Below are 14290 nucleotides of genomic sequence, written 5' to 3' on the forward strand. Positions count from 1 at the left end.
GGTTTAAATTGTTGTCATTGCAGAAAATGCTACTTCATACAGATATCTAGGACCAAATGCATTCCGGCTTACAAAATCTGGATATTCAATTTTCAATCATATCTACAAATTAGGAAGAAATATTTTTTCCCCCTTTAAAATCGGATTGTAACATTGTTCTTTCTTTCACGTCAATCAGTTGCAGTCAAAAGATGATCTATTTTTATACTTTCAGCAAATAGAACCTATGGCCCATTAAAACTCTTTTAACTAATAATAATACTAGGAAGATTGGTAGACTGCTTTTATTCCACATTTACCTCATTTTCAGAAGCAAAATCACACAATGATGGAAACATTTCTAATGATATCTTTTCTAAAAACTCCCAGTATGCTCACCAGCGTACTTCTTTGACATACCCCCAACTGTCATCTTGTGTACCTCCTGGGGCATCATGTGGTACATGTACCACACTTTGGAGACCACTCATTTAAGAGTACAGTTAAAAGTCAAACCAGTTTGAATCAAGAGATTTTGCAATTTTTAAGCAAGAATTAAGCACAGTATTTTAAATGAAGCATTTTTAAAAATGAGAAAAAAATCTTTTCCAATAGTTACTTTTCAAAACAAAACAATACTACTGGATTAAAATATCATCATTAACACAAAACAAAGACAAAATGAATGAAATCATGCACTGAAATCAGAATGAGAAACGGATGCCTCAGTTTTAATAAGGAATCTGCAAGTGATTTAATATTAGTAATTTTTCATTTCATCTTGTTCCTATTATTTTGCTTGAGATCATAACTGCTATGATGTGACCTAAATTAAAAAAAAAAAAAAAATACAACTGGAAGATTTAGACATTTACCATGATATAAACTGGAAGGCTATGATTCTCCTGGTAAAAACAGGACACTTGGTATATTTGAACTTTCATAAGATTAATTTAAAGTTGATAAGCAAAGAAAAAATATGTTCAAATGAGTGTGAACACATTTGCTTTAATACAATAATAATTTAATAAAATACAGACAATTAATTTTTGTTAGTAAGGCCTCCAGTTAAATGGGCTGTCCTGCTTATTTTGGACAAATTCCCATTTTAAAAAATTATCACTTTTTTTTTTCTTTTTGCTTAAATGAAACTGTCCATAATTAGCAACAGAAATCACATAAAATAACGGGGAAAACTTTAATGCAGTTATGTGGAATGCTATACAAGTGTATACATAGATGAGGTACTAGGTCACATAATTTAAAAGACAATCATATATTACCCATACAAGAATGAAGACTTCACCATCTTAAACCCATTATAAAGCTCGTTAACATATATATTTATTATCTGTATCTCCTGGATAAGTTATGAAAATGCAAAAATGAAGAATGAAGACTTCACCATCTTAAACCCATTATAAAGCTCATTAACATATATATTTATTATCTGTATCTCCTGGATAAGTTATGAAAATGCAAGAATGAAGAATGAAGACTTCACCATCTGAAACCCATTATAAAGCTCATTAACACATATATTTATTATCTGTATCTCCTGGATAAGTTATGAAAATGCACAGGAAATCATTATACAGGCCTTATTACTTGTCAAAAATATCAGTGTAAAATTACATTGTTATTGCCCTTCTTGTTGAAATAGGCATATAAAAAGATATTTACTTGATAAAGAGTAAAATATCACTTTAGATTTAATTCCATACATCAATTTTCAGTCAAATTAACTTTTGGCAGGTAAGTGGATTATTCAGCTGGAAGATTAACTTTCTACTCTGATATAGCAGAGATTTATAATTATATGGAGCACACAAAATAATTATTCTGCATACTAAATGCATATATTTATGTAAATTCTTGAAGGGCGGGTAATATACATAATTAAATAGTGCTTTCAACAAATCCTCCTAAATCATTAACCCCTGCCCCCTTAAAGCATTTTAAAATTTAAGATAAGCCAATAAAGTAATAATTCAATAAATATATTGCATGCCAGAATCTAATGAAATGAAACATTTCAACAAAGCATACAAAAGTTGGGAGAAATAGTTCTGTATTTTATTAACAAAAATGGTATACAGGAATGCTTTTCACTACTTAATGAGAAAACATAACTAATTAGAATGACAATTACTATTTTTCTGCACAAAATAGTAATAGATTTCTGCACAAAGGCATCTAAAATAAAATAGTTCAATGCAAATGTCATTAGCTACTAAAATATTTTTTTTTAGAACAATGCAAAATTGCAAATTATTTTTAAATTGCAGCAGCACTATATAAGTAAAAATGGTGCAAGTAATAGACATAAATAGGAACAAAGATACCTGTAGCTGAATAGATTTTATTTAAAATAGTTGAAAAAAAATAAAAATAATAAATCTGCATTAGATGCAGCCAGTTAAATGCAACAAGAAAGAAATGATTCATTAAAAATTTTTGAACATTGTACTGTTAATCAATTTTTTTTGTTCGATCATATCATATATCTGTTGCATAAATGATGATACAAGCCTTAGGTATACTATTAACAAAAGCTTAATAACTACTATTTTAAACAGATTAAAACAAAATTTTAATTCCGGAATAATTTGATTACATGATTGTTATACAAACTACCTTTTAAAACAACTTTAAATGGTACATCAATATATTTTTTAATTAAAAAAATTAATATAAATTGTCATTATTATCAGAAATAAATCAATTGGAATATTCAATACATAATGGTTACACTTACAGGTATCCTTGAACCATACCAATACCTGAGTATTTATCAAGATATAATCACGAATAAACAGAGTTATGGAAAAAATGGAATAATGTATAGACAGAAAAAATACAATGTCATGATTTCAACAGTTTAAAAATATGTTGTAACTTTAATCATCCTCTATAAATATTTTAAATATATCTTTTATACTCTGTACATTTGTACATTTTTATTATATAATTCATATATAACATTTTGATTCAATTTGCACACATCTACAATAATTTCAACATTAGAATAAGTGGCAGGCCTGACCTGTCCAAATTCAGATATTCAGATACAATGTGAAGATATTTAAGAGAGAGTTATTGGTATCATATTTAAATGAAAACAAACTCCTACCCGATTTGATTAGATTTGAAAAAACAGCATATCACTACAAATAAAATAAAATTAAAAAAAAAACCCCACAGAATATAATTAATGTCCTTAAAAAAAGGAATGTTAAGTATATCTTATATAAAAGTAGCATAAAAAATACGAATGTTTTTGTCATGGCGGAATGTGCATAAAAGAATGTGCTGTACTCATTAAAAAAAAAAAAAAAGCGAAGTACAGAATATACTTGAGTTTCATATCAGTACTAAAAGAATAAAAAAATTTTGCTCTCAAATATTCATAATTGGAACGAGTTATATATTTTGTTCTCAGACAGTCTTAACTGAAAAGATACCCTAAATTATACATTATCTTCTTGATTCAACTAAAACAATTCTAAATTTTAAATTATGAATAACCTAATTCTAAATAATAACATATAATCTAATACAATGTTTGGACTTCTTATAAATATTAAAATTTAACATTTTTTATGAATCTACTGATTATTTTAAAACTGTAAATGGTACAAAGTACATAAAAGTGTGAAGAACTAAGTTGATATAAATAGTCAGATACACCAGCATCAAATGCACTTTTGTAAGACTATTTTTCTAATAATTTATAGCAAAGCTATAAATGAACAGTAAGTTTTACAGTAACAGCTTGTATTTTATTTTCAGTTAAAACTTTTGCTTGCCTCTCCATTTTCCCTCAAAAGGAAAAATATAATTTGTTTTCTTTGCCTTAAAAAAATTAATCTCGTTAATGATTAAAAAAAGTATTTTTCAGAGTAGTAAAGAAGTGGCTATACGTAAATTCTTCTATGCACTAAAAAGTATCATGTGAAACATCACAATATGTTCCTCAATAAATGAAAAGATTTTGGAGACCCTTTCATTCATTTCAACAATTTTTCAAGACCATATAAATTCTGATGTTTGTAAAACTTCAAAAGAATCATAATCTAGAACAAAAAAAAGACAAAATGATATATTTAGTAAATAAATTTTCTAGTTTCAAAATTAGCTTCACTAGAAGTAAACAATTCTATATTAAACTGATTCATATTTTTGTTATTAAATATTTTATGAATCAGTATTTAATTATAAATCAATGATTCAATATTAACTCTGATCTCAAAACACTGTATTTAATACACAAAATCTATATTTATTCCTTCCTCTGTTGCTAGAATTAGGGAATGAACCATCTGCACTATTCACCAATTATAAAGCAATATCAATACTTTTTAATTACTGAATGATAAGCCCTAACTCAATCATTTAAGTCATAATAAAAGTAAATTATGAATAGGGGATAAACTATTTAGATAAAAATGAATAAGATATATATATGTTGAATTATAGAAACAGACTCCTTTGATGAAATTATTGAGCGCATCTAGAGGTTTCAAGGAATGAAAAATACACAGGAATTTGATAAAAATTTCAATCTATGCTGAAAACTGGTATACCTGTTTATAAATCTATGATAAATATATTTAACAATGAATTGTATACAGATATTAATATATATATATATATATATATATATATAATGTATAGTCAATAATTTGGCAATATACTCAGTATTACACGTGATTTCTGATTATAAAATTTTACAACCTTGTATGCTATGATACCTTCACATTTAACGTCACACAAATCATATGAAACAACAGCACGGTATTGAAGTAAGATATGAGAAATGAAATCCAGTATAAAACACAGTAAAATAAAGTTTTTAATCCTGTGATTAGAATCTACCAAATTAGGACAAATATTTTCGATAGGGGAAAAAAAAAAAAATATTTCAACAAACATTCATATAAAAAAGAAAGAAAATGAACACCAAATCAATCAAAGAAAATATCTTGTGAGTTTTCTAAAATGTATTAAATTGTTAAATAATATAATAATAAACAATGAACTAGTTTAACATATAAATCTAACATATCAGACCAAAAAATATCTAATCTTTCACTACACATCTGAGGAATGCAAGTAATTTAGATCTTATTAATGATGTTTTGAAAATTCTAAATCACTGAATGCATATAAATTTTACCAGAAAAGTAGACATTAAACAGTTAAAATAAACTGAAACATATCTGTAGAAGGGGAGAAGTTAAGTTTAGTGAGCACATGTAGCATTTCGGTAGCTTGAGAAGTACAAGTTACCTCTATATGGTTTTAAAATTTTGATTTAAAAAAAAGGGGCACATTTTTTTCCTCCAAGAAATATAATATTTTTTCTGCTTTCAAAATTAATTTCTTATGAAAGGTAAAAGATTTGATAACACATATAAGCGATTAAAAAATATCCTTGTACGAAGTAAGGATTTGATAACAGATATAATTTATATGTATTTGACGAAAATATGTTTGTATGAAGTTAAGAAACTTTTCAGCAATAAAAAATGTTTCTAGAATAGATGTATTTAGCCTACTTTTGATTTTTAAGGGACTAAGTCATGCAGTCCATGAAAGATCTTTTATCTTTTCTGAGCAAAATTTGTTTATCAGTAACAATAAACTTCATTACAACTTCAAAACAAGAAGTAATGCTATTTATATCAAATGCTTACAAGAATAAAATTATAATATTTCAACATTTATATGATATTACTAATTTATACTATTAGTTGAAATTGAAGGCTAATATTGCTTACTCTGAACAAACAGTATATTCCTATTGTAATCTAACTTTACAATAGCATGATATTTAATAACAGTAAAGGCATTTGTCTACCAAAATATGAATTTGCTAAATTACACATATATTTAGTAGAATTCAAAATGCATTAAAAAATAATAATAAATGCATGCATATGATAATTTCTAGTAACAATAGTTAACACATTTATTCTTGAAATAATTTTCTTATTCAAGTAAATAACATATATCATATACTTGCTCTATATGACAGTTATCATATTAACCTCTAACATCTTAACATTCATATATATTTTATAACACTGAAATTACTTATTTCAGATTTTGAACATTAGAGGTAAACTAGCCAGCACATTAGCATTTTACCAAAAAAAAAAAAAAAAAATCTATAATAGCAAACTTTATGGGAAGAGCAGATAAAGAAAACTTTAGAATTAATTTAAATATAGACAATAAAATCACATCAGAGAGAAATAAAGAAAAACAAAGAGCATTACTCTCCATTTTCCACAACAAATTTTTTATAATAATAAATAACTTCTTAGGCTTACAGAATCCCATTCTTATTACATAGATGTTAAATTCATTCACTCATTGGAAAAAGATATTTTTAATGTGCATTCTCAACACTTTTTATGTAATTAAAAACTCAGTTACTAAGCAAACTGTCATAATTTATATGAAGTGCCACAGGAAAAAAAAAAAAAAATCATTTAAATTACACATACAAAATACAACATTATTTATAGTCAAGGTGAAGGGAGTTAACATATAATCTAGAGCTGCCTTCCGTGTCAATGTGTGCAAGTGTGTCAATCAGATTTATATATATATATATATATATATATATAAAAAAAACAGCATTTAAAACTAAAATCGTGCATCATCAGTCCTTGTAAACTAACTCATCTGAAGTGTGCCAGCTCCTTGGCCATATCCATAACCTTTTGGCCCATACAGTTTCCCATAGCAGGCTGAAAATATTAATTACAAGATTTAGAATATTTTTACATATAAAAAGACATATTCACATTTTATCATTATCAATACACTGAATAATCAAACCAATTTCTATAATAGCATGTTGGTTCTCCTTTAGTATGAGTGATAGCTTTGTACATATGCTCTAAGAAAGATTGTCTTCAACCTGTGGCCCACTGAAGTTATTTTAGTGGCCCCACATTTAAATTTGCAGAAAAATTCAAAAATTTTACAGAATTTTGATTTCAAGAAAAAATTTCCTTGTCAGCTTTTTGTCATTAAAAAAACCCCTTTTTTCCCCTCGCATTCTTGATATTTAAAATATTCTATTGACATGCCTGATATTATTTGGAACAAAATTTTCTGAAAATGGCGAATTTTTTCAAAAATCTCCCTTTATCTTGTGCAATTTATCTTATGTAATATGTGTTGCACCTGAACTTCAATTAGAATTTATAGATTTACCGTGTGACTCTGCACTAAAAATGCAAGTTTCTTGAAAATCCTACATTAATTGATTTTTATTCGAAGTATGTGACCGAAGACAAGCATCAGAAATTCGTAAACATACACTCTTAATGTCTTCTATCTTTGGAAATACATGTGAACAGCTTTATTGTAAAATGAAAATCCTAAAATCAAAAACAAGAACACGGCTATCACACAGACATTTGGAGGAAACTATGAATTGCAACAACACAGATTAAACTGGATATTGAAGCTTTAATCAAGGGGGGGGAAAAAAGAAAATCAAATTTCACATTAAAACTAAAGTGACTACCATCTCCCACCAGTAATGTAAGGTTTTTTTTTTTTTTTTTCTTTTTTCTTTTCTTTTTTTTTTTCTTTTTAAATTGCAAATGCATTTTCTAACATTGTTATACTTTTTTTTTCATAGTTAAAAAAAGTTTTAAAGGATTTTAATTCGATTCCCATTTGACCTTTTGGAATCATTCAAAATTGTAATTACTACCTTGCTTGATATATTATTTCTTTTTCGCAGCTTTTAGCGCAGAAAAGTGTCAGTAAGTTCTGATATATTTAGTTTTTTAGGTTTTTGAGCTTTAGCTTATAAGTTGCCGGGAACTGTTTACAGTTCCACTTTCATGATAGGTTAGTCTTCCTCCCAAAAAACACTGTAAAGCAGGCTAGCTCCCTCTTTACTTTCAATCACTGGCTCAGATAAATAACATAGAACTTTTTGGAGCAGCAGCTCTTGGTAACTTTTAGGCGAGCTTACTACATTTTTTTATATTTTACTTATTTTGCAGCATATTGCGCAAGATGTTTTCTAGACCAAAATTAGTTTTTCAAAATTGTAATTACTACCTTGTTTGATATATTATATATATATATATATATACAAATCTGTAACACTATCTCTTCGCTTAGAATCAATTGCAGTCTTGCAAAACAAACCTCCCTTTTTTATATAAATTTTCAGACTACACTAGTTTTTTGACAGACATGTGGCTCAATGAATTTATTGATGTGGTCCTCAAGCGTGAAAGGTTGAAGACCCCCTACTCTAAGAGATAAAAAAATCAATGCGCCTTGAAAATATAATCTGATTGGAATGAAACAAATACCTTTCTACTCAATGAGTGGACTCAAACATTTCAGAGAGTGGAATCAATATTTATGCAACTCATTACATCACTTCAATGAACAACATTAAGTATGCTTAGTTTAGTTGACCTAGAATTACACTGTAGAACTAGTTTTAGTGAAGAACTGGGTCCAGGGACAATGAAGTAAGTCTGAAGATGTCCGGTCAAGGATAGAACCTTACTTTCACAATCACATGCCATACAAGTCAACAACAGTGTGTTATGGGCTGGAGCACAATACTTTTTAAATTGTCATACTCTTTTGTTAACATTCATGGCATCTTTAAAAGCACAGATGTTGAAATTCTATGAGCTGCTAAACTGTTGTTCATTATGTGGCAACTTAGGCTTGCATTTCAATAAATAATACCTGGCTGAACATTGCACGCATTGCTACTGGTAAGTGTTCATGCCCTGCGAAATATTTCCTCAGCCATTTAAGTTATCAGACCTCTTCCCAACAGAGCCCATATAGAAGTTTATGGAAAGCATTTCTGATCCCCAGAATTGCAGTGAACTGACCCGAAAGCCCACGAAATCCTGCATGAACCTTCCCCTTCCCCCCCCCCCAGTGTATGCAAATCACAACTATTATTATATTTTTTATCTTAATTAGATAACGCTTTCCTGGTGCACCATTTTTTGTCTTATAACATAAAATACGAAATCCATTGCAAACTACATCTGTGGTATCATTTTATGAAATGCCAGGTCACAAAAAATTGGTGAAGAATTTTCTATCGTAGAATGTTTTTTTGAATTCTTAAACTCAAGATGTGTTTCACTCGAAATGTTGAACACTCATAATACTAAAAAGCGAGTATTGCATAAAAATCAGTGCTCTGTTTCTAAGAATGTTTCACGTAATAATAAACATTCTATTCTAAAATGTCAGCACCGCAATAGTTCTCATACTTTAGCAAAGTGTTATAAATTTAAAGGTGCAGTTATTACGACTAGAAGAAGTATCATCCATAAGAATTTATTATGGTTCAATTGTTTCTGGAATCATCAAGTAAAATTTTGTTCATCGTAGAATCTGTACAATTTATTCGACTGTTAAATATACACAGACTCGAAATGTTGAACACTCATAAAACTAAAAAGCGAGTATTGCATAAAAAGCGTTAAAAGCAAAGTGTTATAAATTTAAAGGTGCAGATATTACGACTAGGAAAAGTATTATCCGGAAGAATTTATTATGGTTCAACTGTTTCTGGAATCATCAAGTAAAATTTTGTTCATCATAGAATTTGTAAAGATTGTAAGAATTTGTAAAGCAAAATACTATAATTAAAAGTAATAATGTAGTGGTGCCAAATTCATTTCCATCTGGTGAACAAATTTCAAATTCAGACGAACAAAATAAGATTTCGAGTTTTTCTATTCAGGGTCAGAGTACTTCATTTTTACCTACAGCAGCAGTAATAATTTATGATTCTGCTGGTCAAAGTCACGAAAGTATCATCCTTTTTGGACAGTGAAAGTGAAGCTTCTATCATCAGTGAGTCATTTATTCGACTGTTATATATACACAGACTCTAAATGTTGAACACTCATAATACTAAAAAGCGAGTACTGCATAAAAACCAGTGCTCTGTTTCTAAGAATGTTTCACGTAATAATAAACATTCTGTTCTAAAATCTCAGCACTGCAATGGTTCTCATACTTTAGCAAAGTGTTCTAAATTTAAAGGTGCAGATATTACGACTAGGAAAAGTATCATCCGGAAGAATTTATTATGGTTCAATTGTTTCGAGAATCATCAAGTAAAATTTTGTTCATCGTAGAATTTGTGTTCTATTTTTAAAGCAAAACACCATATTTAAAAGTAATAATGTAGTAATGCCAAATTCATTTCCGTCTGGTGAACAAATTTCAAATTCAGACGAACAAAATAATATTTCGAATTTTTCTATTCAGGGTCAGAGTACTTCATTTTTACCAACAGCAGCAGTAATAATTTACGATTCTGCTAGTCAAGGTCACGAATGTATCATCCTTTTCGACAGTGGAAGTGAAGCTTCTATCATCAGTGAGTCATTTATTTGACTGTTAAATATACGCAGACAAAATGCTCGTATTTCTGTAAAGGGACTTGGTGATCCTGAAACAGCTTTGACTGGTGGTTATGTAAATGTAAAATTGTTTCCGAAATCTGAGCTAAAAACAAAATGGTGTTTTAATACAAGCATATATTCTTAACAAATTAACTTCGCATTTGCCTTTAGTAAAGACTGACAGCAAAGACCTTGATTATTTGAATTCAATTAATCTTGCAGATCTGAATTTCAGTATGCCCAAACAATAGACATGTTAACTGGAACTGACTATTTCTTTTCTCTGCTTCAGCCAGGGCAGATTGTTGGCTATAAAAATGTAATTGTGCAAAATACTATTTTTGGTTGGGTTGTAGCGGGCAGAATCAAAACAGAAGGCAATATTCCGTACCCCATTAGTGTTAATTGCATTAGTTTATATACTGAGGATAACGTCAATGCAACACTTGAGCGTTTTGGGGAGTTGGAAGAATTATAAAATCAGAACCCAATGATTGAAGAAGAGTTTTGTGAGAAGCATTTTAAAGAAAACAATCGAGTAAACGAAAATGGCAGATTCGTCGTCCAACTGCCCATTTTCAATAAAGCTGAAGAGTTAGGTGACTTCAAACCTTTGGCTATTGCCAATCATCTATCCATGGAAAGAAAAGTTGATTTAGATAAAGAACTTGGTAGGCAATACAAAGAGTTCATGCAAGAATACAAAACTTTAAATCATATGCCTCCAGTTGTTCAAACTGAAGAAAATAATCAAGTATATTATCTACTGCATCATGCTGTTGTTAAACCAAGTAGCTTTACCACTAAACTTCACGTAGTATTTGACAGATCATGTAAACCTAAAAATTCAGTTGTTCAACCAACATATCATGACAGGAATGAAGTCAATTTGGTGGTTGCTAAAACCAAAGTTGCATCCATTAAACAAGTGTCTATACCTAGACTGGAACTCCTAAGTGCATTGCTTCTTGCCAGACTAAACAAAGCTTTTCATAAGGTCTTCTCCAGCACTGAAATTTCTTTTCACGCTTGGACTGACTCTAAGGTGGTTCTCTGTTGGTTAGCAGCTAATCCTCGAAAATGAATGAAATGAAAGCTTTTTGTGGCAAACAGGATTTCAGAAATATTAGATGCCATTCCCTATTAACAGTGGAGCTATATTTCATCGAAACAGAATCCTGCCGATCTTCCTTCTAGAGGAATCGTTCCTAAACTTCTACCGAACATATCCCTATGGTGGCATGGGCCATCATTCTTAGCATTCGACAGTTCAAAGTGGCCTCTACAATGTTATATCAGTAATGAGACCAATAGTGATGAAAACTGTCTTAACTGAACAAAGGACAAAATCAATTTTTTGTACAACAGCTTATTTGACTAATGACACTTTGGACAATTTATTTCAGAACTGTTCTTCTATATCTAAAATAGTTAATGCAATTTCTTTTTGCTTAAGATTTATTTCTAGGCACAAAAAACAGGTGTTTGGTTCTGAAGATAATAGGTTAAAAAATTCTGCAGTAGTACCTTCATCTAATGAAAGGCAAGAAGCTATGAAGTTGATCATTAAAATGGTTCCAGTTTGTGCACTTCCATAAAGATATCAAAGATGTAAAATATAATTCATCTTTAAGTCCTAAAAGTGTTTTAAGCTCACTTTTTTCTTTTCTAGATGATGATGGTGTGTTAAGGGTGGGAGGTCGGCTGCAAAATTCTGACTTCGCATTCAATGCTAAACATCCCATAATTATCCCAGGTCAACACAGGATTGCCTTGTTAAACCATATCACATAACTTATATGCATGCAGGGCCCAGTTTACTAGCAAACATTTTAAAGCAAAACTATTGGATTGTAAATGGTAAGAAACTTATTCAGTCTTTTATCTAAAACTAATCACAATGATGTAGATAATTTAGATGCCTTGACTCCATCACATTTTTTAACTGGGGATGCTATTACTAGCATCCCAGAACAGGATTTTTCTAATATTCCCAAACCCACTTTATTAAAACGATGGGAATTATTACAGCAAATGAAACAAAGTTTTTGGAAGAGATATTATAAGGAATATTTAAATTCCTTACAGCAAAGATGCAAATGGAAGGAACAACTTCCAAATTTGTCTGTAGGTGATATTGTATTAATTAAGGAGTACAACATGCCTCCTGGTGTTTGGCCATTGGGTCGCATTATTGAAATCCATCCTGCAAAGGATGGCAATGTTAGAGTTATTACAGTAAAAACTGTTAATGGTTATTTTAAAAGACCTGTAGTAAAACTTTTACCATTGGCATTTCACTGGGAATGATCTATTGTTAATGCAATGGCAAGGTTGGGAGTTAATGTTGGATGTATATTTAATATTTGCATTTCCTTTCTTTTTTGTTTGTTTTATCTTATTTATTTTCTCACTGTTTAATTTCAGGTTATGATTTTTACAATAATCTTGTTACTGGCAACATGCTTTATTTTACTATTGAGTTTGTGTGAATGGCAACAGTTGTTCATGTTTATATTTTAGTAGAATAGCATTCTTAGTTGCACTGTGCTGCAGGCAATCGTTCTGTTAAATGATTTCATGTTTTAGAATATCAATAAAATTTATATACAAAGATGATGCTTTTTAGTTCAAGACAACTAGCATCTAAACAGATGGACAAAAAACAAATACATAGTTTTAGTAGATAGTGAAACTAACAGTGCAGACAACTGCCTCTCCCTCTTCCCCAAAGAAAGCATGTGATTCAGAGCCTGTGCGCATCCTGCTTAAATACCTTTATTAAAATTCAACATGCAATGGCCATAACTAGGTATGTTTTCACAAACTAGAGTGTGCAGCTTATATAATAAGATTTGCTTATGGAAGTTCCTTGTAGTTCAATACTAAGCATGAATGTGATCTTTCCCATAACTGCCATTCAGATAAACAGCAGAACAGTCTATGCTAATGACAGCCATCAATAACACACTGTTATCTGCATTTATTCATTACAGCTATATATCCATTGATAGTACAGATGAATCCAGTGGTACAAATATATTGCCACCCGGCTGGTATAGCAGTTAATGAGGCTAACTTGTCATGCCGATGTATCCGGGTTCAAGTTCTGGAGGACGCATGGATGTTTGTAAGCATATACTGTCTGTGCAGCAAACCTCTCGAGAGGTAGTGAAAAAATAGTGGGAGGCTCTCAGACCCCACCCCAGAGTGCTCTTCCTCAAAACTACGACGAAACTGCACAGTTAGTGTGCTAAGATCATACCTAGTGCGTCAAGATTATACTTGTATAACTAATGGTGAAATTCTGGTGTCCTGTCCACTTCTACCTGTACCTGACACAAATATAACCCTTGATGGTTTAATCCTGAAAAACTTTTACCTCTTACAAATCTAGGAATGTTGTCATTTTAGCAACAAAAAGACTCATATTTCTTGGAATAGATTCACTATCAGAAAATCACATTCACCAGTTACCACTGGTTATGCCCCAATTTCAGAAAGCTTTTATTATTAATATTGTTTGTTATCGGCACATCAGTGCACTATTATATTTTATAACATTTCATATTACTGCCATTTTTGTTTTGGGTTATTAATATTTTATAACATTTCATATTACTGCCATTTTTGTTTTGGGTTATTCAATGTTAATGTATGTACAAAATCTAGCAAATGTTAAAAATCATCAATATTTAAAAAATGTTAATTATATTATGAAATACAACTACTACTTATATTATAAAAAGTTCCAAAATTTAATAATACATATCCAAGAGCTATTATTCTCTGTAATTCAAACCATATATTTTAATTCTCTTTTTGAAGTTCTTTGGTCTATTAATTATTATTAAAACCACACTTTTTGATAA

General features: G+C 29.8%; 1 protein-coding gene across 2 annotated transcripts in view; it reads right to left on the reverse strand.

Moving 5' to 3' along the window:
- Positions 1 to 2033: 2033 nt before the first annotated feature.
- LOC118188374 (cysteine and glycine-rich protein 1-like) overlaps positions 2034 to 14290 on the reverse strand; it is a 118956-nt gene continuing 106699 nt past the window's right edge. For both annotated transcript variants that reach the window (XM_035358800.2, XM_035358792.2), the window contains exon 6: positions 2034 to 6740. In XM_035358800.2, the coding sequence (XP_035214691.1) occupies positions 6667 to 6740 (74 nt within the window). In that variant the 3' untranslated portion in view covers positions 2034 to 6666. The remainder of the gene's footprint in view (positions 6741 to 14290) is intronic.

The sequence above is a fragment of the Stegodyphus dumicola genome, chromosome 8 (assembly GCF_044657685.1).
Source record: "Stegodyphus dumicola isolate Sdum_Otavi_A_Nest chromosome 8, ASM4465768v1".
Taxonomy (NCBI): Eukaryota; Metazoa; Arthropoda; class Arachnida; order Araneae; family Eresidae; genus Stegodyphus; species Stegodyphus dumicola.